General features: G+C 46.6%; 1 protein-coding gene across 3 annotated transcripts in view; it reads left to right on the top strand.

Moving 5' to 3' along the window:
* The window catches only part of NR2C2 (nuclear receptor subfamily 2 group C member 2), a 103,962-nt gene extending 78,301 nt beyond the window's left edge, over nt 1–25,661 (top strand). For all 3 annotated transcript variants that reach the window (XM_026501427.4, XM_026501426.4, XM_044385087.3), the window contains 11 exons: nt 756–858; nt 3,334–3,513; nt 4,413–4,560; nt 5,301–5,394; nt 8,681–8,814; nt 9,801–9,978; nt 11,175–11,296; nt 12,119–12,258; nt 14,931–15,068; nt 16,220–16,325; nt 19,165–25,661. In XM_026501427.4, coding sequence (XP_026357212.1) covers nt 756–858; nt 3,334–3,513; nt 4,413–4,560; nt 5,301–5,394; nt 8,681–8,814; nt 9,801–9,978; nt 11,175–11,296; nt 12,119–12,258; nt 14,931–15,068; nt 16,220–16,325; nt 19,165–19,339 — 1,518 coding nt within the window. In that variant the 3' untranslated portion in view covers nt 19,340–25,661. The remainder of the gene's footprint in view (nt 1–755; nt 859–3,333; nt 3,514–4,412; nt 4,561–5,300; nt 5,395–8,680; nt 8,815–9,800; nt 9,979–11,174; nt 11,297–12,118; nt 12,259–14,930; nt 15,069–16,219; nt 16,326–19,164) is intronic.
* The last annotated feature ends 1,426 nt before the right edge of the window (nt 25,662–27,087 follow it).

Genomic DNA, 27,087 nt, shown 5'->3' with positions numbered 1-27,087 from the left:
AAATTCCTCCCTGCTTTTTTAGACTACTCCTTGTTCATGAGGAGGTGGCTGTTGATTTTGTTGGGTGTTTTATAAGAAGTCATTCCACATAGTAATTTCTATATATATTCCTACCATATAGAAATAATTGTAAGGGTTATTGTTGGTACATTATTTAATAACAGCTATTTTTCACTTCCTCATATTGGTGTCAGTTACAGTATTCTTCCGGATGAGTAATACTGTCACCTAGAAAGTCACCTGTAAGTGAAGGAGAAATAACAGGTTTCAGAGGTCGCCTGTTCTAGTCCTACTCCCAGCTGCCTTAAGTAGAGACCTAGTTATTTAATTAATAAAGCTTGATTATTTCTCTGCCAAATATACCTCTGTGCCTACATTCCAGGCTGTTTCGTAGGAATAGAGGAGCCAGAAAGACCTGCAGTATATTCATGTCAGAGCATCTGCATGTGATTCCCCGCAGCCCCCCATCCTGGGCGGTTATGCTAGCCAGATAGGAGAGTGTGTGAGTGAAAACCAGTGCCTGACCTTGGACAACCCCCCCCGCCCCCGCTACCATCCCTGCTGAAGGGGCGCAGTCTAGGTGAGCAACAGGGCCATTCTTGATGTCAGGCTAAGTTGTCAGGTGGGATTTTCCCAGTGCTACCCAGGGTTTTCCTGCTTAGAAACCCAAGATTAGGAATTTATAGTTAAACATTAGTTTGTTTTAACGATCTGGTTTTTAATCAGCACTTTGCTTGTTTCCTGATTCTTCTTAGATCGTCACGGACTCTGCTTCTGTGGAGCGCTTGCTGGGTAAGGCTGACGTCCAGCGGCCGCAGGTGGTAGAGTACTGTGTGGTCTGTGGCGACAAAGCCTCTGGTAAGTAACCCTAGGTTATGCTGGGCACACATCATGGTCCAACATCATGAACCAAATGGCGGTTGGAAGATTATTGGAAAGAGAACATTTTCTGTAGGTTTATAGGTTTCAAAACATGAACTCCACTTTTCTGAGTGGGGTAGTGATACAAATAAGCAAACCATTTGTCAGATTATTAGAATCAAAAGGAGGAGTCAAGACACTGTTTCTGTGACTGACAAATCTTGGCTGTGTGTCACATATTTACGTACTACCCTACCAAGAAAGGAGTCATGTCTTTACTCTGGGTAGTATTAGCACAGTGCTTTGCTATTTCACAAGATGTGTTATCTATTTCTTCTTCATCCTAACTCTTTCTGTCATCCTCACTATAACCCAGTGTGGTAGTTACTGTAACAAAGGAGGAGGGAGCGTGAGATTCTGACTGGAGCCACAGGGTCAGGCAGGGTCCCCCAGTGGCAGTCAGATTCTGTGAGGCTTGGAGGTTGATTGTGTGTGTGTGTTGGGTAAAGCAGAAGGGCATTCTGGCTGGTGGAGCCAGGGCCCAGTGAATTTACTGTCCACACCCATGGTGTCTTTAGGGAAGAGCTCCTGGACTTCTGTGGTTAGGATGTGGGTGAAAGGAGACTGGAGAAGATATCTGGCCCAAAAGTTCAGACTTCAGCCTGCTAATGTGGGGGAGCTGTAGAAGATGAGGTGGGCCGGAAGGATGGAGAGGTATTTAGCATATGTGCTACTGAAGTGAGCACAGGATGGAGAATGATCTAATAAGACACTCTTCCAGCTGTGCTACGGGCACAGGCCTGAGTTTTGTGATTGGTTCCACTTTATTCTGTAGTCACAGAATTCCCAGGAACTTTGGATGCTTTGTGGTCCTGGTTAAAACAAACAAACAAACAAACAACAACAAAAAAAAAAGGTTGGACCAAGCATCTTAGGAAGACAGCCCAGACAAACATCCACAGAGGTCAGAAGCTCCAGTCCCCTCCTAGCTCATGGTACTGTTTGCTGTGCCAGGGTGCCCTGCCTCTGTTCCCACTCCTTATCTTGAACAAGGCCAAACCTAGCCATCCCACCCCTTCTCTGAAGCCAGTGCTGCCTGTGTCCTCGTCATCCTTTTGTATAGACTGCTCTGGCATTTGTTACATTCTCTCATAATTGATTATTACCAGCCTATCTTCCACACCAGAATGGGCTCTTTCTGTTAGAGCAAGAACCATGTCTGACCCCTCCATCTCTATATCCTGTCTTCTTGCTCAGCCAGGAGAGGCACTCTGCAGACTTTTAAATAAATGAATGAAGCATGGACATAACAAACAGACCACAGAATCTGCTTGGTTTCCCCATTTGTCAGTCCCCTTCTGGGCTTAAAGGAATGGCCTAGTCATAGGCTTGCAGTGCTGCAGTCTCCAGGTATTAGAGGTCACTGTAAGACCTAGAGAGGCTAAGGAAATACACTGCAAGGAAGGAAAAATGATGTCTACGCAGCAATTGTAGTACTACTTTTTAAGGCACAAAATTGAGACCCTCCAAGTACACACTTGGGGAATGGCTCTGCATGCTCGAGCTCACGACAGTGGGACACTCATTAGCTGCCATCAGTGATGATCCTGTGAAATATTTCTTCTCAGCAGTGTAGCTATGATACTGGGTTACAGAAGATCAAACCAGGAAACCTTATCCATGGTCTGTGCCAGCTGGGAACAAATGAGGTGTGATGCGTGTGGAAGCACTTGGTGTATTTGAAAGGGTAAACTGAGGTGGGGGGCTCTTTTTAATGTTATTGGTCATTAGCAGTTAGAGACACCAAAGTAAACAAGATTAGAAAAAAAGAACTGTATGTAGTAAATGTGTTTCTAGAACTGCGTTTCCAAAAGAGTCTGAACACCTAACCCAAGTAAGCCACACGGCATGCACTCTTCCCTCACCTTGGGCCTACATAACCACAGCCCCTGCGCTTCCCCCAAGGTAGCTGTAGGGCCCAGGACGTGACACACACCGAGTAGTAAAGGGAGGAGTAGGACCCTGTGTGCTGAAACAGCACATGCATGCTTCTGCTACGTGCCACCGTTGGCAGGACAGGAGCACTGGGTGGCTTCATAGGCCCGGCTCTGCAGAGCCAGGAGCCGGTGTCCACCGTGGGCAGCATGGTTCAGCCATCCTCCGTGAGCTCCTGCTGCATGTTAGGTCCTTTGTGTACTAAAAGCGTTAAGGTCATGCCGTTTACCAGCTGTCACGTAACCTCTCTGAGCTTGTTTTTCCATCATGTCATCACAGGGCTACTTTAAAGATTATAGGAAAATTATGGGAAGAACCCAAGTGCCAGGCTTCATGCTCAGGCTTGTGGTAGTCCCATGGCTGCCGGCACCGGATACCATGCACCAGTCACTCTGATAGCCTAACCTTAGAAACAGGGCCTGGGACGGATCACCTCTTCTCTTGGTGATTTGCTTCACACACTCTTTCTCCTTTTAGGCCGTCACTATGGGGCTGTCAGTTGTGAAGGTTGCAAAGGTTTCTTCAAAAGGAGTGTAAGGAAAAATCTGACCTACAGCTGCCGGAGCAACCAAGACTGTATCATTAATAAGCACCACCGGAACCGCTGTCAGTTTTGCCGGCTGAAAAAATGTTTAGAGATGGGCATGAAAATGGAATGTGAGTAACTGTATGAACAAGGCATTTGAGTTAGCAAGTTGGGAGAAAGTGAGATTTCTGTACCTGGCTTTAAAGTACTCTAAGAGGAAAATATCCACTGAGGCTTCCTTTTGTTTCCCTTCTGGGTCAGCTAAGTGATGCAGCACCCACACTACTGCAACCGGTCATTCCCCGCGGTGTGTGTGAAAACCCCCGCCAGATAACTCGGCGTGCAGCACAGCGCAGTGGGGTGAACACCGCTTTGGAGTATCAAACCCCAGCTCTGCCACTTTGGAGCTGTGAGGCCTGGGGAAGACATGGCACCTCTCTCAGACACAGGGTGCTCGTCTAAATTGGATCTGGGATTCATCCTTTCTTTCTTTTAAGAAGATCTTTATTTCCTTCAGTTGTTTCTGGCCCGTATACCTCTCTCAGACCAGATTCCTGAAGGGAGAGACTGCTAGTGTTATAGAAAACTGACACCCCATTAAGCAGTTTGCAGAAGTCATTCAGGCTTGAGTCGGACATCAGAACGTTTCTCTATGACACGTGCGTTGGACAGGCTCTCTGTTAAGATGGGTGTGTCTCTTCCTGGAGCGTGCCTTTTGTGAGCAGCAAAAAGTGATAACCCAGAGGGCTCAGTGTGGGCCCCCCACAAGGCCATCCAAATGCCCTGCTGAAGTTTCTTAGCCGGCAGTGAGCTTGAGCTCTTTAGACTTAGGATGGCGTTGTTTGGCTTTGAGCTTTTCTTTCCTTTGGCTGAAAAGTCCTCTGAAAATTGAGCTGGATGTGTCTAGCACCGAGCTTATCCCTGTAGTAGCGGACTTCCTGAGGAAGACCCCTAACTTTACTATGAAGGATGTAGTTTTTAATGTCGTGACTCCTTTATCTAAACGTGAATGTTTATGTTGTGATTTAAGCTGTGCAGAGTGAACGGAAGCCTTTTGATGTGCAACGGGAGAAACCAAGCAATTGTGCTGCTTCAACTGAGAAAATCTATATCCGGAAGGACCTGAGAAGTCCCCTGATAGCCACTCCTACGTTTGTGGCAGATAAAGATGGAGCAAGGTCAGTCCCATCAGTCTTTGAGCTGATTAGAGGAGGCATGGATGTTCCTTAGAGGGAGCTTATGTGGCTCCCCCGCTGCCACAGCCTTCAGCCTTGTCTTGCCTCATCCCACCCTTTTTGGAGCTGCTCTGGTCACTCGTGAACAGACCTGAGGATGGCTGATTTAAGATGGGGTTTTTCTCCTGCCTTGGGGTTTCAGGTTATGTCCTATAGTTAGTCATACATTGCTCTGCAATTCAAGATGAGGTTTTTCTGCAGTATAGACAAAAGGCTTAAGTCCCAGGGTAGTCCCAAATAGTGCGAAGAGTTAACACAAGTTAACTTATATGTCTTTTTTTTTTTTTCATGTAATCTGTTGAACTTCATTTAAAAGGAACAGAAAGGGAAAACAAGAAATCCAAACTGTATCCTAACGAGAACTAGAGTTTGAGAATTCCTTGGTGATATTCTGAAGATCAAGTTAACTTTATTTAACAAAGCAGCCATGGTCTGCAGTCAGCATGGAAGCCAAGGGGATGTGTTTCTGTGTGGTATCCTGTCTCAGGCTATAGGCCCAGCTTTGTGCTCATCTCATTCTAGAGAGAAGGGGGGTGGTTCAGTCACTCCATGGCTGAGTCTAGTCAGAGTGTTTCTGCTGTCCAGGCAGCTTTGCAGATGGAGGAGGGACAGGGCACTGCAGCATGATCGTACTGTGTGTTACATGTTGGAAGCTACTCTGGGTTTCTTTATGTCTTAAATAGACAAACAGGTCTTCTTGATCCAGGGATGCTTGTGAACATCCAACAGCCTTTGATACGTGAGGATGGTACAGTTCTCCTGGCCACGGATTCCAAGGTGATGCTCTCTACTTAACGCCTTCTCCTCCACCTTTATGTTGCAGTGCCGTCTGCTTCTCTGAATGTGTGCACCCACCTTCTTGGCCTTCTGAGACTACCTTGACAGCATGGCCTTCTGCATCTCAGTTTCTTTCTTCTTATACAGCCATCCTATGATTTGCTTTAGGGATGTTGACAGCTGTCCAGAAACTCGGAGCTGGCTGGTTAGTCGTTATTACATGTCAGGGTCTAGAGTTCAGTTGGGTGAAAATTCAGTGGCTCTCATCTCGATAACCACTTCCACCACACCCCAGTATACACATTGGCAAACTACCGGTGTGCTGGGGAAATGGCTGCTTATCCTCAGATGGCCTTTTGCAGAAGCCCCTAGTTCCTTTTTTTTTTTAATTGAAGTATGGTTGACACACAGTGTTACATTATCCACTACCACCCCATTCTTTTTAATTAGATGATCTGCAGGAGGAAGTTCAGGCAGGATTCTGACGATTGCAGAACTACTAAGAGCAAATCAGCCATAGGGAATTTAACGTGTTGTGAACAGAGGTGTATGTCAATCCAGGAGAGAGATAGCTGGCTAACCCCCGTGAAGATAACTAAGTTGAAGGGTTTTATCCAGGCAAGAAAATTGATTATATTTCTCATCTCGTTCCTGATGTGACCCAATAATGATGAAGTAGCAGCAAGCCATGGCTGAGTTCCAGTTTTCCTTCTCCAAAAGGAGGAACTTGGTAACAGAGTGCTGGCGGAGCTACTGCCCTGAGAGCCTGAGTGGCGCTCCCTGCAGGCTTCCTTCTCGTCCATTCACGTGCACATTGCTGTGCCCACTCCGTACATGAGGAACATCGTCTCTTGGGAAAGAAAGGCAACAGTGAGAGCTATTGGCTGGCACCAAAAGTGGCCCTCCATCCTGTGGTCCTGAGGCTGTCCCTTGAGCTTCCTCTCTTTGGGCCCTGGTGCTGCGTGAGGCATGGCCATCACACCTGGCTTGCTGCCGTCAAGTAGACACTCAGGACAGTGATGGATGCATAGTGGGGTGGAGAGAAACCAGAGCCTGAAAGTAAGGCCCGTATAACCTTAAGACCCGATTACCAAAGGATTTCACAGCAACTCTTCTGTTGTGCTGTCCACGCAGAGACTGAGGCTAAGAACCAAGAGGCTCTGGAGTCGGCTGGTCCTGGGTCCAGAGCCCACCGCCACTCTTGGTAGCCATGCGCCCTCTTTCCTACATCTCTGCTTCCCTCAGTACCGCCACACGGCAGGTGCTGGGCAACTTGAGTAAGTTACTTTTATAAAGCCTGCAGCATACGGTGAGCACTCAGTAAGTGAGTGAGTCGTGGTCACTGGATGGAAGAGAAGGGACAACACACACTGTGTGGTATGTAAGTAGTAGTGAAGAGAAAGAGCTGCAGAGTCAGACGCACCTATTCCTGCTTCCACCTGTTCCTTCCTATGTGCCATGGAAGTGACCATACCCCAGGAGTTGGCCATGAATAATAGGGGATAGACAAAGCACCTAAAGGTAGCTCTTTTCAGAAGCTGTTTTTTAAACCTTCTACTTTGAAATAATTAAAATTCAGAACCGTGTACTTTGACTAAATACAGAGCTCTTACGGAGATCCCAGGCACCCCCGGCCGGCTGGGCTCTCTGTCCTCTCACTGCACTCCCGTGCCCGCCACATGTCTCTCCGTCATGGCGGCCCGCATCTTTCAGCGGCTGCACAGTATTCTGCTATGTGGTGGTTCTGTGATTTATGAAGCGGTGCTCGGCTTAGGATCTTTTCCACTGTGTTCTAGTTTTTCACTTTCATGATCCAGACACAACAGACATTTGTTGGGGCTTATTTGTCTTGGTTTATTTGTTTTCATACGTCTTTGGCTTTCCTCTTTTTTTTTTAAATTGAGTTATAATTCATGTACCAGAAAACTCACACTTTTAGTGTGCAGTGCAGTGGTTTTAGTACATTCACAAGGCTGTACGACCATCACCACTACCTGATCCCAGAACATTTTCATCACCCCAGAAAGAAGCCCTGCACCCACTAAGCCATCACTTCCCCCTCCCCCTACTCCAGCCCCCACCAACTGTTACTCTACTTTCTGACTATGGTTTTTCAATCCTGGACATTTCGCATTAAGGGAATCTTACAGTATATGGCTTTTCGTGATTGGCGTCTTTCTCCTGACGTAATGTTTTTGAGGTTCATCCGTGTTGTGGCATGTGTCAGCACTTCATTCCTTTTTATTGCCAGGTACTAAGCTGTTGAATGGCTGGACCACATTTTATTTATCCGTTCATCAGCTGACGAGCACTCGGGTTGTGTCTACTTTTTGTTTATTATGAATAGTGCTGCTACCAACATTTGGGTACAAGGTGGTTTTTTTTGTAGACCTACGTTTCGATTTCTCTTATATGTGTACCTAGGAGTGGAATGGCTGGTCATGTGGTAACTCTGTGTTTAAACTTTTTGAGGAGCTGCCAGACTGTTTTCCATAGTGGCTGCACCATTCCACATTCCCACCAGCAGTGTGTGAGGGTCCAGTTTCTCCATATCCTCCCAACACCTGTTATTATGTCTTTTTTATTATAACCATCCTGTTGGGTGTGAGGTGGTAGCTCGTTGTGGTTTTGATGTGCATTTCCGGTGATGCTGAACAACATCCTTTCATGTGTTTATTGGCCACTTGTATATGCTCTTTGAAGAAATATCTGCTTAAATCACTTGGCCCATTTTTTTTTAACTCATTTGTCTTTTTATTATTGAGCTATAAGAGTTATTGGCTACTAAACCAGTATTAAGATGTATGATTTGCAAATACTTCCTCCCATTCTGTGGGTTATCTTTTGTGTGGCGGGGGCGGGGGGTTGTCTTTTTACTTTCTTAATAGCTTTTTTTTTTTTCTTTAAGATTTTATTTTTAAGCCATCTCTCCACCCAACAGGGGGCTCAAACTCACAACCCCGAGATCAAGAGTCGCACGTTTCACCGACTGAGCCAGCCAGGCGCCCCCATTTAACTTTCTTAATATATTTTGAAGCACAAAAGTTTAAATTTTGGTGGTGTCCAGTTTGTTTTTGTTCCGTTACCTTATTACTTGTATATTTGTGTAACTACCACCACAATCACGATGTAGAACTCTTCCGTCACCAAAAAGATCTCCACCCTGTGGCCTGTTGAGGTCACAGCCCATAGAAGCTGTTTTTAAACTAACATTTTACCTTCATTGGCCTGAGAACCTTTTGTGTGTTTGTGTTCATCTTTAATGTTCTTATTTTGTGTTTAATAGGCTGAAACAAGCCAGGGAGCTCTGGGCACACTGGCAAATGTAGTAACCTCCCTTGCCAACTTAAGTGAATCCCTGAACAATGGTGACGCTTCAGAAATGCAGCCGGAGGACCAGTCTGCAAGCGAGATTACTCGGTATGATGCCATGAGTGTGGAGGCCCCCCGTGATGTGCACACTCAGTTGTTGCTGCGTCAGGGCGCTGGGAGCACTTTGACACCCACCCTGTGTTCAGTCAGGGCCTGTAAAATCATCACAGTGTTCCTGCACGTCTGTCTTCTTTCACATTCTAACTATGGGAACATGGACCCTTGTGTATTACATGACATAAAATAGTCAAAACTGCTTTTCATTCCAAATATGAAAAAGGAAATGGAGTGACTCAGTGGAAGCAGGGAAAACCCTTCAGTAGACAGGTGTTACTTGTATCAGTCTTTATTTTGACTAAATATTAGTAGTTCATCCCCGTTCCTACTTCTGTCTTAGCTCATTTTTCTCGTGTATATTTTTTTCCAAATAGTCTAGAGCTTCATTCAGTCCATCAGGGTGTTACTGACAGATAGCATTAGCTGGCCCCAGACACCCGTAACCGGCTGCGGAAGGCATTTCTTCCCCACAGCCCAGCTCTCGTGTTTGCCTCTTCCCTGTTGGACTGGCCACTCCTGCCCGCCTTGCCAGGCCGAGCAGATGCACAGCTGGAGGCCACACGAGCACCCTGGTCCTCATGTTCTCTTCCGGTCTGATAGCAAAATTAAGATCTAGATCCAATGGAAAGAGAATGGGAATCGAGTTGGGTAGAGTTCTGGTTCCACTGTTCACTGGGTGGTTGATCTTGGAAAAGTTATTTAACATCTCTAAGCCTCAGCTTTCACATCTGTAAAATGGAGAGGGTTCTACATTGGGGAGTAGTTATGAAAAGTAGAAATTATGTGTGAAAGTAAATAATACATTGCGTTGCTTAGTGCCGATGATGATGTGTAGACCGTACACAGAAGCTCTCCTTATCCCTTCCCCCATCGGGTAGACTTGAATGATCTTTTCCCCATCACATTGTTTTTCTAGATTAGGTCTAGACCTAAAAGCTGTGGATTCACAACACTGCCTGCTTCATTTTTGCTCACAGGGCATTCGATACCTTAGCTAAAGCACTTAATACCACAGACAGCTCCTCACCTCCAAGCCTAGCAGATGGGATAGACGCCACTGGAGGAGGGGGTATCCACGTCATCAGCAGAGACCAGTCCACACCCATCATCGAGGTCGAAGGGCCCCTCCTTTCAGACACTCATGTCACATTTAAGGTGAGTGCATTCAGCCTAACCACATGCCCCAGCCTCTCCAGCCTGCAGTTTGAAGCTAAAATCTTGCGGTGAGCTCATTTTCATATTGTTGGCTTTTGTTTGGATTTGGACCTTGTGTTCCAGAACAGTATTCTCATAAGAAAGAACTATCATTTGTGTTTTGCTCACAGTGTTTTGGCTCTGAAGGTAACTCACCCTGAAGCAGGTGTGGCCTGTCCTTGCCAGGAGGAGCTGACGTGATGCTGCCCAGCGAGGGCTTTTAGTGTTCTGCTCTGCCTCTTCTGCTTTCTGGGACGGCCTGGCTCCAGCATAGGCTCAGGCAGGCACCTTTGTCTGCTCGAGCACGCAGGCAGCCAGCCTCCATTCCTAACCGCTGGTCATGGCTGCTTGCTGTCTCGAGCCACAGAAAATAGACCTCCTATCTCCTTGAAGAAGGCTGTTAGTCTTCCCCACATGCTTCTTCGCTGGCCTCACTTCTGAAAGACACTCCCAGGTTCCCTGAAGCCCTCTCAGTTTCTAGGGCTACAGACCGTGTCTTCCTGTTCCCCCCGTGTTCTTTACTAGAGAGGCCTGACCAGTCGCTTAGGAAGACTGGGTCCCTGCTCATAGTTGCCCACCAGTGCCAAGAATATAGGTCACCAGTCGGATTCCGGCATCAAAGGCATTAATTTCCCTTCTGGACAGTGGAGCTCTGGAGCCCAGTCCTGAACATTCTGGTGGTGGGGTCTCATCCTCCCACCACATAGGCTTCTGCTCAGCTGTCACTCACTGCTACGCTAAGGCCACTTACCAAATGCCTGCTAGCCATGAAGTTGACTCCTGTTCCCTGATTTAATTTAGATTTTAACCTATGGCTTAAAATGGAATTGCCTTAGAAGAAATACCAGTTTAGCTGAGGCAAGAGTTGAAACGTATGTCTTTGTGTGAGTGAGCTGGGAGGTGGCCATCATTGACCACATTCCAAGAGCCATCAGAGCCTAGTTCACTGGGCAAGAGACCAGGGGGTGTCGGTGCCAGCCCTCCGCCGCAGAGGACACAGGCTTCATAAGGATGGGTCTGCAGAGGAACTCAGCATCAGAGATCATCGCAACTCAGGCTTTTGCAGTTGTTGAGACGTGACAGCAGCTCATGCTGACAGACAAAGCCATGCCCTGTCTCTCCGTCACCTCCTGTGCTGTGTGCCTCCTCTTCTCTAGCTCACGATGCCCAGCCCGATGCCGGAGTACCTCAATGTGCACTACATCTGCGAGTCAGCATCCCGCCTGCTTTTCCTCTCCATGCACTGGGCCAGGTCAATCCCAGCCTTTCAGGCACTTGGGTAAGTGGCCTTTTTCTCTGTGTGTGGCCTTCAGCAAGAGCCTTCCCCTCGTTAGAAATGGCCTGGGAGATGTCTCAGGGCCCTTCTAGTTTGTACCTATGATCTTGCTCCAGGGACCCTGATTTTCTTATTAAATACACTCCGTGGACTAGGAGCAGAGGATCATGGCTGCCGGTGCTTCAGTGTTCCTCAGACTTCTCTCAGGCCTTCTCCATATGCTGAGGACTTGGTGCTAAGAGCCAGGGATGGAGTGGAATAGAAAGCAGGAGTCATCTGAAATCTTGAGAAAGTAGAGTGAGGCTGCACCTGGAGGCTTCTCAGATAAGGTCATACCGTTTGCGGTGCGCCAGCCATGCCATTCTGAGTATGAATCCTCCAAGGCAGGGCTGAAAGCTGACGCGACTGGCCCCTTCCTCTGTGCTCCAGTGCCGCTCCTCCCCTGTAGGGTCTGCAGGCCCTCTGTTCTCGAGCATAGGTGCAGGGTGAGTCTCCCAGCACACTCCGTCCCTAGCCTTTGGACCACTGCAGCGTCTCCTGACAGCTGCCCCCGGGCCGCTGTGGGTTTAGAAGGCTGTAGGAGATGACACTTTAGTCACCCATTTCGATTTCTCATTACCGACGTCTAAAGTGTCATTGTTAAGAAAATAGTTTATCCTCAGAGGGACTTCAGTTAAGAGATTCACAAACTGGTGTTTTGGAAAATGATCCTGGACATACCGTAGACCTTCAAGAAGTACTTGTTGAATCTTCTTGTTTGGGGCAGACTGGGGCCTGGAGACTATTGGCATGTACCCACACCCACCCCAACCTCTGTGTTCCCAGGCAGGACTGCAACACCAGCCTGGTGCGGGCCTGCTGGAACGAGCTCTTCACCCTCGGCCTGGCCCAGTGTGCCCAGGTCATGAGTCTCTCCACTATCCTGGCAGCCATTGTCAACCACCTGCAGAACAGCATCCAGGAAGGTAGGGCTGGGGCTGTGGGAGAGTGTGTCTCGGTTCAGGCTGGCCCCTTGCAAACTGGCCGGCTGCGGTGTCCCACAGCTTCCACAGGCTGAGAGAGTTGCTTAACTTTTAAGTCCTGGGGCCTTTACCAGTGAGAACATTTGAATTTCCACCTGTCTTCCTTTCATGTAAGGAATATGAAAGGAAAAAAAAAGATAATTGAAAAAGTTGCAAGCTTCCTGATACATAGGTAGTGATGTTTTCAGAATAATCAGAGCTTACACTTTCATCTCGATTGACAGGTATAAATGGAAGAAACTGTAGTTTTTCACTTGTGTGGGTGAAAGAAAAACCTGGTTCTTCCCTACTGTGTTTCTCTTTCCTGAGTGTCTCCTTTACTCCTCACACAGAACACTTCTGACACGTGCGGTCACCAATTTGGGGGGGTGTTTTCCCCACAACAGGCAATTCTCTGAGACACCAGCTGGGTGTCCTACGATTTAACTCAATTCTGACACAGACAGTGTCAGATCCCACAGGTTAAGGGTTCAGTCCCACAAGACCCACCCCCCCAACCTGTACACAAGTGCACATATGCACACACGCACAAGTCCAGGCTATCATCTGTGCTTCTGACCAACCTGCTGTATAGATTGGAGGTTGTAGCAACCCTCGGGTTGGATTTATTCACTAGTGTAGCTGACTGAACTCAAGGATGGAAGATAAAAATGAACAGCCAGAGGAAGAGATATATGGGGTTGGGGTTAGGAGAGTCAAGTACAGGAGCTTCTGTCCCCGTGACTTGGGGTGCTTCACCTTCTAGTGTGCGTGTGTTCACCAACCTGGAACCTCTCTGAACCCCATATTTTTGGGATTTTTATGGATACTTCCTCATGTAGGCGTGATGAGTTATTAACTCCATTTCTAGCCCTCTCCCCTCTCTGGAGCATGAGGGATGCGGCTGGAAATTCCAAGCTTCTGAGCATGCTTTAGTCTTTCCAGGGGCCGTTAGGGGTCCCACCCAGAGTCACCTCAGTGGAACAAAAGATTCTCCTAGCGCTCTTAACACATAAGAATTTTCAAGGGTTTTAGAAGCTCTTTGTCAAGGATAGGTTCAAAAACAAATATTAGACCAACAGATGCTGCTGATGCTCTTATCACTTAGAAATTACAAGGGCTCCGAGAGCTCTGGGCCAGGAGCCGGGGGGCAGAGACCAGCATACATATTTTCTATTCTCTCACAATGGGTTACCCTTTCCTGTGTAACAAATTCTCACAGCACTAGAGGGACTGTGATTGCAGTCAGGTCCCTGGTCTCCCCCAAGTGAAATAGCAAGTAGAAGAGCTGGGCACAAACCCGGGCCGTGTAGACCCGTAGGACACAGTTGCCTCACCTACTTGTTCTCGTGAATGTTAACAAGTGACTGTCTTGTAGAAAGATTTGTGGCAACCATCTAACGTCTGGTGGCCTCGTCCCAGCCACATCCGGACCGGGAGATAGCCAGTGCGGTCTCCACACGCTCTGAGTGCAGAGTGCGCCGAAGACACGGTCTCAAGGGAGCAGGCCCAGGATTTAGGACGCATGCTGAAAATCTACATTTGATGCTGAATTGCAGTTGAGCTGCACTTTTAATTAGGCATTCGAGATGTTTGATTATCTAGGAATCGAGTGACCTAGTTACAACTTTGTCTAGTTACTCCTTCGGAATAGTAATATAAAACTGATTTTTTTTAAACCCTATAGCATTTTGTTGCATTTAAGTTAGATTTGTTCACAGATGAGGATTAGTTATTATTTATTTATTTATTTAATTTATTTTGATAGAAAGTGAGAGTGGGGGGTGGCAGAGAGAGAATCTTTTTTTTTTTAATAATTTTTTATTATGTTACGTTAGTCACCATACAGTACGTCCCCAGTTTTTGATGTAAAGTTCCATGATTCATTACTTGCATCTAACACCCAGTGCATCATGCAATGTGTGCCCTCCTTAATACCCATCACTGGCCTATCCCAATCCCCCACCCTCCTCCCCTCTAAAGCCCTCAGTTTGTTTCCGAGGAGAGAGAGAGAATCTTAAGCAGGCTCCACGCCCAGCAAGGAGCCTGACGCAGGGCTTGATCTCACACCCCTGAAATCATGACCTGAGCCAAAAATCAAGAGTCTGACGCTTAACTGACTGAGCCACCCAAGTGCCTCTTAACTATCCTTTATTTTTAATTGCATGTGATAATACTAATACCTTCAGCAAATACTGTCAGGAAAATTAAAACATAACATATAAAATTGTTTTCACAACTAAAAAATGTCAGCGTTTAATGATCAGGTCCATAAACTTCTATTAAATGCCTGCAGAGACTGAGAGAGCCTGACCACTGGTAAGAATTGACTTATGGGTCTTAAGCACAGAATAAAAGGAATTACCAGTTTGCACCTACAGGCCCTACCCAAGGTAGGGCCAGAGAGAATCAATGGTCTGGGGGTTTGTTACTTAGAATATATAGCAGAGTGGCATTTGGGTGTACTTATTGTCACTTCACCGTCACCTGGAAAATGAGGCTCTTAACCACTTTAAGGTAACTGGTTTCCATTAAAAAGTGAAATTATTTTCTCATTCAATCTGTGGCTCTTCAAAGAAGCTCACGTTCCTGTTCTTACCAGCCTTTCTCAGGTGATCCGTGATGTTCATTTCTAGATAAACTTTCTGGAGACCGGATAAAACAAGTCATGGAGCACATCTGGAAGCTTCAGGAGTTCTGTAACAGTATGGCGAAGCTGGATATAGACGGCTATGAGTACGCGTACCTTAAAGCTATAGTCCTCTTTAGCCCTGGTAAGATATGTGGTGGGGACTCAACAACGGTTTTCCACCTGTGTCTACGGATATTTCTGAACATGAACCTCTTGTATGTGACCGAATGTTCTCCTAATAGGTGTGCTTTGCTAGCTAACGTAAACACATACATTCTTTTAAATTGTTGCCTTTACAGTCCCAAAGACATATGTCATGGTGCTTGGTGACTTCGTATGTTGAAAAGATTTATTCTGTATCCTAATTTAAACTATTGGCTAAATAAGACTTGGGCATACAAAATAGAGTATACTACCATCCAATATCCCTTTTTTTTTTTTTTTTAATTAATTTGAAACAGAGAATATGAGCAGGGGAGAGAGGCAGAGGGAGAGGGAAAAGTAGGCTCCCCTCTGAGCAGGGAGCCCCATGTGATTGATCCCAGAACCCTGAGATCATGACCTAAACCAAAGGCAGACGCCCAACCGTCTGAGCCACCCAGGCACCCCCTCAGTGTCTTTTTTTTAATTTTGATTTCTTTTGCTTTTCTTTTTGCCAGTTTTCAGGTTGTGTTAGCATATGTGCTCCAGTACAGACTGAAAGTGCACAAGCTTACCTGTCCCTGTAGGGCAGCCCGTGAAGAAGAGACAGCAGGACTGTGCGGCTGACCTCGCTGCTCCCCTCTCAGCTGCTCTCTCTGATCCTCCAGAGGTCACTCAGGCTGACTCTTGTCCTGACTGCTGTCCTCGATAGCAGGGTTTGGACACAGCTTAACCCTCCCTTCCTCCCCAGCCATCTACTCATGAACAACAAAATAGCTGATATAAATGGGAGAAATTATGTGATTAAATACATAGGAGATAAATGATAATTTCTAATCTCAGGTGATGGTTCTAAAATCTCTGTTTTCTAGAACGGTAGGAAGCCAGATGTCAAGAACCAAGCCAGGTGGGGCTGCTGAGGCTGGTGTGACCACTCAGGAGCCCAGCCCCCTCCTGGGAACCTTCAGGCCTTGGCAGACTACAGCAAAAGCCAATGTTTTAGCAGTAATATACAAACCAGACCCAACTTCAGGGTTCAATCTATCTTCTACTTGAGAAATTTGTCAGAGGTTTAAAAATAAGTACTAAGAAGTCTGCCAAGTGAGGCTTTCCAAATACACAGGGCAATTTGGGGCACTGTTCTCTTTGCAGATCATCCAGGTTTGACCAGCACAAGCCAGATTGAAAAATTCCAGGAAAAGGCACAGATGGAATTGCAGGATTATGTTCAGAAAACCTACTCGGAAGACACGTACCGGTGAGGCACACAGATACACGCTCTGGCTGTGGGGCAGGAAGGAGCGCAGCTGCAGCCGTAGTCGCAGATAGAAATTGTCAGCCTTCCCACCCCTGGCAGCCTGGTAGAGCCTCCTTTTGAGCCCCCTTTAATTCCTGCCTTTCATGGGTGGTAACTGTGGAAAGTGCTAGGTGGGAGGGTCTGGAATCCTGGGTCATTCCAGTGTTGCTGGGTAAACTGTGAGCGAGACCTTGGGTTGCTCTTCTGTAACGTAATGAGGGGTTGGGATCATTGCTCTGTGATTTCCTCTGGGGCTAATGTGGTGCATGAAGCGGCAGTTCTCCCCTCACCCGGAGGAGCACCCTGCGCCTCGGCCCACATCCGCTGAAGAGGGAGAGCCAGCATACTTGATAGGAAAGTTTTCATTGACGAAAACCAAACCTGACCTCTGCAAAGGAGTGAGTTATAGAAAATACTGATTTTGCCATCAGATAAACTGATAAAAATTTTTAGTCCCTTTATTTGGGCAAAAAAGTTAATTTGTATTATTTGTAATGGTTGGGCAGCAAATATATGTGTGTATATACATACATAGGTACACACACACACACACACACACACACACACAGGCCTTTCTCATGCAAATCTGAACAGGAGAGTTGTTCTCAATTACGGCAGAAGGCCTGGCTGGCTTTCCAGCGAAGGAGCGGAGGAGCTCTTTGATCACGACCACTTCTAACCCACAAGAAGCTATATGAATTACTGAGGTCACATCAGGCGAACTAATACTTCCTTCCCTGCCCTGTCCCCTCAAAGTAGACACTTGATCAAAACTGACCAGGAGGATACATGGCCCCACCTTCCTCAATTTGTGTCGCCTTCAAAGACCTCAGTCCATAGGTGCCCTGTGGAATGAATATGCCCCAGGCCCTAGGAAGACCATTTCTGTGGTGTGACTGAGGGGGCCTGTGGCTGGCCCTGCTGGCAGGGAACCTCCTCCGCTTTAGACACAACTCCATGACCCAGAAACACCTTTTGCCAGAGCAGGATCCATTTTCTCCTGGAATCGCTGAAAACCTCACCATGACTCTTGAGTAATTGCAGCCTCAGTACATAGGGAATAGGACTGCCCAGTAACGCACCCACACCCAGAGTTCATACACCCAGCCAGCTGTGCAGGCAGGCTGTCACCCGAGGAAGCCGCGGGCCTACTCCCACCCAGTGCCCATGGTCAGAAGGGCCTGGAAATGTCCCTCTGGGGGGCTGCTGCCAGAGCCACAGCACACTAGAGTTCTCTTGTCAACAGCGACTCTCTGGCCTTTGAAAGTAGGTGCTTCTGAAAAAATCCAGTCCGGGACCCAGGGATAGAGGAGATGGCCAGCCATGTGATTTGGGACCAAAAATGAGAGAAGGGAGACTTTCTCGTGGGACTCAGAAACTCACTCAAAGACAGTTCCCCAAAAAAGGCCCTAGGGTGGTTGACATCTGTTTCTGCATTCATTATTTTACTTTTTCCCACTTTATGCCTTTTCTCGTAATGTTTGCTCCTCCCGAAATACTCTCGCATTCCTCCCCACTGTTTACGTAGCTGATCTCTCTCTCGCACTGCCCCGCCTCCCCCGCGCCCCCCCGCCCCGCCCCAAAGAAGTCCTCCCTGATTTACCTTTGCTGACTTTCCAAGACCCTTCAGCCTGTCATTCTCTCGTGGTCTGTGCTGGTGTCCCCCTACTCCTTTGTGTGTCCTGCAGGACTCATGGTGGCTGGACAAAATGGAGGATGGTGCTGGAATGCCACTTGCATAATATATATATTCTCTTTTTAAAAATAACAGTGTTCACTATAGGAAAAAACTGAACATTCTGGAAAGTAAAATGAAAATGTCCATATAAATATCACCGTTCGTAGATACCTGTTAATGTTTTATGCATTTCCTTTCAGAAATTTTTTATATTTGTGTACTTGGAATCATAAAATACAAAGTAAGGTTTTATAACCCTTCTTTTTTCATTTAATGCTCAAATGAGCATAGTTCATCTTTTGTGGCTAAGGAAGTGCTGTAATTTCTTTGACACTTTCCCACTGATGAAAATCTAGGTTGTTTCCAGACCAGGCTGGCCCCGCAGTGAGCATCCTTGCACACGTGGCTCTGTGCAGTGGCCGTGGAACACCAATCACACGCTTCAGACCCGCTTTGACAGGGTCACGGTGTGCCCTCCCACCCAGGGTGTTTTCAGAATGAAGACACTTTTATTGCTTTATTTTTAATTATAATGCTATACAAACACTGGGAATTAGGGAAATACAGGAATACAGAAGAAGTTTTAATAAGTAAAAAGAACTCCAAATCCCCAAACCATTCACATCTTGGTGAACATCCTTCCGAATACTTTTGTATGCATGTCACACAAATAAATCTACACCAGTGAGTTGTACTTGCTGCTTCCCCGTCTGCTTTTATTTAGCTATGCATCATGGACTCTTCCCTTACCAGCGATAGGGATCTTTTTTATACTTTTTAGTGGGTATATAGTGATCTTTTATATGGAGACACACCATACTTTATTTTAACCTATCCTTTATTGATTTCCAAATTTTTCTTTTTTGGTCGGGGTGGGGAGAATTGTTAAAAATGAAGGAAACATTGTACAGACGTCTTTGTACAGAGTTTTGGTTTTTTATTTCCCCTCATGGTAAATTCCTACAAGAGGAACTGTTGAAATTTGAAATACAGGGGGTATAGATCATAGGTCTGTTTGTTTGGTTTAATTCCAAACAGTGCAGACAGGGTCCCAGGAGCCTGTCCAGGGAGAGGTCTGAAGGGCAGTGAATCCCCTTTCTCTAAGGACCCTCCCTTTTACAGATTGGCCCGGATTCTCGTTCGCCTGCCGGCACTCAGGCTGATGAGCTCCAACATAACAGAAGAACTTTTTTTTACTGGTCTCATTGGCAATGTGTCGATAGACAGCATAATCCCCTACATCCTCAAGATGGAGACAGCAGAATATAACGGCCAGATCACCGGGGCCAGCCTATAGTGCGCGCCACCCACCTGCCGAGAAGCAAAAGGATCCTTCCAGGACCGCTCAGACACAGAGAAAATAAAGTAGTGGTATTTTGGTATGTGCAAATATTTCCAGTATGTTAGCCATTTCCTACCTGGTTTCTTCTTATCTGTTAATCCCAGACAGTAGCAACTAAAAGACTAGTAGGATCCTTTCCTGCCATAAGACATGTTTTAATGCCTTTTGATGAAGCAGATTTTGGAACAATCTTTTAACCCAATTTGTATTTAGAAATTCTCAAAGGGCAAAAAACAAAGAGTTTTATAATGTCAGAGACTAGTATTAAAACTAAAAGAACCTAAGAGAACAGTATGTGTGTATATATATTAAAAAAATGTCCTTGGAATTAATAGCTACTAATTACCAGGGTAATAATATTAGCACTTTCTAAGCACTTCTTATCAATGCGTAATGTTAGCAACATCTTGCCCTTGGGCAGGACAAATGGAAAACTGTACATGTCTTTTGCCGAAATGCTAATAATTTCTGTGAAAACACACTAGGGTACAGGAGACAATCATTTATGTTTAAGAAAAGATGGCATCATTCCTAATTGTATGCACACATTGGTGGTGTTGAACTAAATTCCTATGAACGAATGAAAATGCGGCTCATCTGTATCCTGCAGTAAGTGGGAGTGTGGAGGCAGAGTCGGTGGGGACCCAGACCGGAAACTTCCTCAGCTGTTGAGTTGTCAGCTTCCCTGACCTCTGGTTCTGGTCTGTGACTGGCATCTGCAGGCTCCTCCAAACCTGGGGCTCTCTTCTGATGACTGGTTCTCAGAATTGGATTACAACCAGTCAGACATTAACTGCCAATTCCTGCAGCAACTAAAAACATCCCCACATCACCTCCACCGCTCCCAGCAGACAGAGCCTTCTGACCAAAAAGTGCAAGGTGGGCATTTTGAACCCGACAGTAATTCCTGGATGCAGTCTGGGGTGGTTGCTCGTTGTTCAGACAGGAGTACGAAGGTTCCCTTCTCACGGGGTTTCCATTCCAAACATCCCCTTGAGAAGGGCTGTACTCCTGCAGTTCACTCAGAACTGTGAGGGAATTCGGGGCCAGGGAGGGGGAGGTGAGGATTTTGCTGCCTGGCCAGGGTGGTGGTGGTGGTGCGGCTGAATGGAAGGTTTGTCTGTTGACCTTAAATATCAGGGTTTTCCAAAGTGTCTCCAGACTCAGCATTTCTGTTGGCAGTTCTTTGAATGGTACTGGTACACCATGCACTTTGACCCCCCCAGGTGTGTGCCAGCAGAGAACCCTGGAGCATTTTAGCTGATGGATGCAGAAGCAAGCTACCTGCTCTTAAACAAAAACAAAAAAAACCTTAACTCCCAAAGTTATCTTCTTTCTCTTAAGTTATAGCAACCATCGTTTACAAGAAAAGAATGCAGTTATAAGGAAGTTCTATCTAGAGAGGAGCACCCATAAATTCCCATGGATGCAAGCAGCGGGCATTTCCTGCTTGGGAAAAGTGCCGTGTCCGAGACCCGGTCAGGTACTCTTCATTCCTTTCTGTATAGCCCAGATTAAGAAAACAGCTCAAGTTAAATCTGCATCTCCCAGATCTTTTGATCAGATTGTATCCAGAAAGATCCCAGTGCCCTTCCCCTGCCCCACAGGCACTCCCCGGCCTGGCTCAGGCCCTCATCGAGGTCGGGCCTCGTGTGCTGTGTAGGTGCCCAGCCCGCCAGCCGCTGCCTTAACGACAGAACAGAATGCTCTCTGCTGAAGCGTTAGCAGCACTTTGTGAGTCACTGGTGGGAATTAAGTGGGGACAGTATCTCCAGCTTCTAAATTCCTGTTTGGATTTACGTATATTATTTATAGTTCATGTCTTGGAACCAAATTTGGAGACAGTAGGGGTGCCCGTTATAAAATGATGGAATTTAATTTCGCCAGCTTAAAGTTTTGGTTTTCTAACTTTGAAGTGATTTAAATTTCAAAATTAAGGGGAAAAAAACTAGCCAAGAGAGTGGAGTTAGGGCAGGTCTGTTTCATTTCTGCTCATGAAGGACTTTTAACAGAGGGTATTTTCAACCGTGTTTATGCATCTTACACAGCAAGTTGCCTCTTTTCTGTTCTTCTGATTTTTTTAATGTAAACATGTCCGTTGGTCACATAGAAGTTCTCTGGGATTACATGCTACGTCAAATCTCCCAGATCTGATTCTCGATGTTGGGGAAGAGGCCCACTTCCCTTCCTGGGGGCGGCCCTGGGAGTCCTGTGTCCATTCGGCTTGTAGACTCAGGTTGCCTACAGATATTGGGATGGCTTAGCCAAGACCTTGACTGAGGTCCTGACAACGCCACTGCTGGAGGATTTGGGGGTAGAGGTGATAACTAGCAGAAAAACATTTGGGCGAGTGAGTGCTGCACCCTGGCAGGACAGCCCTGGAGAAAAGTCAGTTTGGCTTAGAGGGTTGTTGATTCTGACCTGGTCGTGCCCCTTGAGTCCCTTCGCTGATGGTGGCTGATTGCAGTGGACCATTTTGGGCCTTGAACACTCGTTAGTTTCCCAGATCCTCTTGGCCTTACTTTGAAGTAGCCTTTCCCCTAAAGATCATGTTCACACAAGCTGACTTCTTGCTGCCCCAAATCATTTGTCCCATCTTGTCAGATTGGTTAAGAGAAGCCCAAAGTCAAGAACTTAAAGGGATCCCAAGCAAATAGTGAGGTTCAGCTTTCACAAGGCTTTTTTTTTTTTCCCCTTGTTAGTAGTCTGTGAAAGTCTAGATTTAGTTAAGTAAGGCCAGCCCTCTACCCATTGAGTCTGAGTGAAATAAGCCAGGAACAGATTCTTCACCACACAGCCTGCCCACGTGTCCCTTCTGCTGGCCTGGCCGTTCCTCCCTTGTGAGGAGAGGTCCACTGGCGAGAGGAGGTGACAATATACATCGGTACTTCTTAGTGAAATGGGCCCTTTTCCAGTGGTATCTCGATAATGCTAGGCAGTTATGTGTTGAAATTGTGGAGGTCATTACACAGAATCATAAAACAACAGGACAGGAAGAGACCTAGAAAAAGTCCAAATTACGCAAGCAAATGATACTTTCCAGGTTATTTCACCCTTTGAGATTTGTATGTGTGTCTGTTGGGGGGCTACCATTATTTATTATCTGACTTCTGCCATGAGGCTGTGGTTGGGGTTCTTTGTTGTTTGGGTTTTATATTTAATTTCAGGTGTAGTCACTTGTTGTAAGATGTTATCTAAATGCCCTCAAGAGGGACTGTTTTCTAGCTTGTCAGTATTAAATGTGAACTCTGTTCTGAGGCAGTCGCCACCAGCCATGGTGAGAGCGATGGACGCGCCTACTCTCGGCTCCCTGATGCAGGGGCCACGCGCTCGCTGGAGGACGTGGCTGCAGCCGTAGTACAGACGTAGTACAGACTTGCTCGGCGGTTTTGCTTGTGTTGGGGATAGCCGCGGCAGGGAGCTAAGAATCGGAAGGGCTATATCTAGTGCTTGGATTCTGGGGAAAAACCACCTCCCTGATCCTCTGGGGGAATTTCCAGTAGAGCAGTCTTGCCCCCAACCTGCCCTCTGCCTGACGCACAGCCCTGGGCTGGGGATCCAGGTTCCAAGACCTGATCAGATCGGAGTCCAGAAGCTTGTCACCCACTTGCCAGTGGAAAGGGCCTCGTGCAGTGAGGCTGTAGATGACATTTCAACCCCTCTCTGAGTCTAGGCCATGAAAAGTCATCTTCTGACGCTCACTTTTATCCGGCTGTGGTGGGGGTAGTGCCCTGTAGATCCTGGAAAGGTTGGAGCAGGCCGGGCAGATGCCCACACGCTTCCTCTGTCCCACTTCCAGTCTCGAGATTGTACGGCTCTTTGAAATGTCTTAACTTTGATGTAAATTTGTAAAGCCAAGCCCTAATCGAGATAGACTGGGTTTGGGTCTTTTGTACACAGGGTTCTGGACATCCTCACGTGTGCCTCCTGCCGGCGCACACCTGCGCATGTCCAGCCCTGGGGTCCCTTCAGCGGCATCGTGCGTGTACAGATTTATAGGCTTGTATGACTGACTGAATGTACATGTGTTTATATCTTCTATATATGTACAGTGTATATAGTGTGCGTACGTGTACATAGATGTATATTATGTATACAGACATGTAGCCATGTATCCAGAGTTCCCTTATGTTTTAAAGAGAGTCTATGATAGAGTTGCTAAAGTAAATTGATGTGGGTGTTCCAAGGTCCCTCAGCAGGATGCATTTGCTGATATTTTAACTCCATTTTCCTTTGGGTGAGCCTGGCTGGGAAAGCCCATACAGGCAGAATCTCCACCCTATACCAGGGAAAGTTCCAGACAGAAAAGGTCCTGACAGGAGGACGTTTCTGTATATTGTATATTCTCTGGATTCAGATAGCGGCCAGAAAGCTAGAAGACAGTTTATCCTAATGTCAGAAACTAGGTGGGGATCTTTCACCTGGCTGCCGCATGCCTGTTCGCGGCCTGATGGAAGGAACTTAGCTGTTGGAGCTGTCGGCCTTCCCGGGTACTCGCTCTGCCATGTGGTCCGGAGATGGGCTTCGTGGTCAGAAATTCAGAATGGTCTGTGTGCTGGGGCTGCCTCCCAGGTCTGGGCTCACTCTGGACTTAGCAGACAGCAGGCAGTGCCCTGTGACTCAGGAGATTACCATCTCTGATGCCAGTTGAAAAAAACCAAGTAGTCTTTTAAAATAAGCATGAATAATATAACTAACAGCATAGAAGTTACAAATTTTAAATTACTTCTCTAACTAGCATGTGAATAAAATCCACTGACATAAATCCTTTCTGTAAATTGATTTAAAATTTTCAGATAAAAATGGCATTTTAATATGGCTATTTGTGCCCTTAAAGCTGCAGATGCCAAATTTTCCTTGTCCAGGTCTCTTCTGATTAATTTTCCCCCTTAATTGGACTTTAAACTGAGACACGGCACTCAGGAGCCAGGGCCCGGTCCAGCAGAGCTTACAGACCTGGGAAGCGGGGCCTGCCTGGCCGAGGGCTGCAAGCTGGCCCGCTGAAGGGAGTCCCTGGAGAACTGCAAAAACTCACATAATCCACAGGTCTTCTGGTTTTTTGTTGTTGGGTTTTGTTTTGTTTTTTTAATAAGCTACTGAAATGTTTGAAAACACTTCATTGAGACCATAGTACTCAGTGCCTTTTGTGAGACGGTGGGTCATTTAGCCTTCAGCTTCCCCACTATTGGATGTAAAAAAAACAAAAACAAACAAACTCCTGCTACTTCACTGGCCTCATGCAACAGTGCTTATCTGACCCTTGCCCCTGTCCTTGCCTGTCGTGACAATCACACTATTAAAGGTGGCTTTCCAGTTAAAATACAGGAGGAAGCTTGACAGTCTCAAAATGAATCTTCAAAATAAAAATTTTCATTTGGGGAGGGTATTTTAACAGCAATCTAATAATTAAACTTTGAACTTAGAAAATATCTTAGGGGTGGGGAATGCCTGAGATATTTTTAAGGCCCAACTAGACCTTCAGTTTAGAAGCCAATAATCCAGTGTCTCAATATTTATACGTACGGCATAGAAAAAAATGCTGTAAACATTGGGGAAAAAATGTTCGGCAACATTTATCAGCTGACAGACTATGAGAAGCTTAATGTTTGGAACAGTAGACTTTTATGTTACAGATGGCTTGTCTTTAGGACCATATACTCAACTACCATTTTACCGACCAGAGCGTCCACGGACTCCTGTGCTGCCGCCGCACACAGCTCAAGTGCTGGGGTAGTTCTCTACAGTCTCCGTTCTCCCCATTCTCTTGTAAACCAGTGTTCAACTAGTTTTATAACTGAAAAGCTGCACATTTTTCATAGTACAAACCATAGTTTTTACCTATAGTTTGGACCTGTTAAAATGTAGCTGCATTACCAGCCCTTTTAAAAGACATCTGTTAAAGGAAAATTCGGGTGTTCGATTTCTTGGGACCGTTTCTGTAACTTCTGCCCTTCACAATATAGAAAATACTGTTTATGCCATTACATTTTAATTCCAGGTTCAAAACCTGTTGAAAGCTGTAGCTTGAAATCAGCTTTGTTTCTGTGATGGCATTTAAAAAATAGCATGTTCTTTTTAAACTGAATTTTATATCTAATCAATGTCTTCAGTCTTGAAGAAGAATTTGCATTGTTGTGTTTGTATATAGAGTATTGCAGTGCATGAATTAGCTTTATGCATTTTATTAAATGCTGTTTCAATGTGGCATTATTGTTGTGGCTTAATACTACTACCTAAATGAGGTTTATACTATTAAAAAAGTGAATTAAAGACTAAATGTGCATCTTCTCATTTCTTCTAATAGTAATAGCAGTAATGCCTGATGCCCAGAGGCGCCGCGCTGTCTCACCCCGGGTAGGTGGGGAGGAAGCACCCTGTGGTCAGAGCCCTACGGCTTTCACCTCACCTTGGCCTCAGCCAGCGGGGACCTAGCTGTCAGAGTCCACGTGCTGGCCCCCTGCACTTGTAAACACCTTTACTGGGCAAGGTGTGGCCTTTTCCAGTGGGGCCGCTCCTCGGGGTGGAGGTCAAAAAACCAGGCAGCTGGTTCCGGAGCAGAGCACCCCTGGCTGCCAGACCACACAGGCCTCAAACCAGCACACACGCCCTGTAAGGGTAATGACTACCCCGAATAAAAGCGTGTTCTTCTAGTTGTAGAAGTTGGAAAGAACTTGCTCAGTGTGTCATGTGGCCTCTCATTTTACGAGGATTCCGAGGTCCAAAGTCAGATTCCACTGGCAGCCAGATAGCTTTAAATGGCCCTGCCAGGTCGTACTCAAAATGAAAATCAGTCACTTCAGAAGAACAACGTCTAAAACCATATGAACATCGTTCGTGCAAAGAAAGAAACAGATACCAGCTTCTCATAGCGATTTTTTCCTCCCACTTACATAAACTTTAAAGCCATCTTTTACTACTAAACTGAAGAGGAAATGGAAGACAAAGGTTTAAGGAGATAACTGTGCCCCCTAGTGGTGCTTATTTCAAGTCTCTAAAGAAAAGGGCGGCACTGTCCCAACTGGCACCAGACACGTCTCTCTAAACAGGACTCACTATCTTGTTTCCAGGTCAGCAACCTTTCTGGGCCCCCTGTGGGCTGTGGATGGAAGGGGCACTTCCCTAATGCTGGCTCACTTGCTGTGCAGACAGACCAAAGGGAACAGACTCTTTCGGAAAAGCCCCCGCAGCTGGCGGGAGGACCACGGCCACGGTCGGCTGGGCGCAGTTATAGAAACAAGACAAGGATTAGAATGGAGGGCAGATTTCTCTACTCACCCTCCAGAATGGCAAAGGGGACAGAGTGCCCTGTGGTGCGGACCTGCGATTAGACACAACCCTGGTGAGCCTGCGGCCACCACCCTGCCCAGCCCCACCAGCCAGTCCCCTGAACACCGATCTCGTGCAATATCAGTTAAACCACAACCCGAGCATCAAATGTGAAACAGGCTAAATCCCTCTCAATGTAACGGGCTGACCCCCACATTTACCTGAATCATTCTGGTTCCACATCCTTTCCCACGGCAGTCTATGTCCTGACCTCCCCCTGCTCCTTTCAGCCCCGCTGGCTGGCTGCTTCCCGCAGGGCAGAGTCTCCTTGTCCGCCTCCACCGCTCCTCGGGCCAGCTGGTCCTTCACTTCTGACCAGCTAAACCTTAAGGAGGCCCTTGAGGGCTGAAACCGGCATCACTCAGTGACCACAGTAC

This window comes from Ursus arctos, unplaced genomic scaffold, assembly GCF_023065955.2.
Source record: "Ursus arctos isolate Adak ecotype North America unplaced genomic scaffold, UrsArc2.0 scaffold_14, whole genome shotgun sequence".
In the NCBI taxonomy this organism is placed as follows: domain Eukaryota; kingdom Metazoa; phylum Chordata; class Mammalia; order Carnivora; family Ursidae; genus Ursus; species Ursus arctos.
This window is presented reverse-complemented; position numbering and strand designations above follow the sequence as displayed.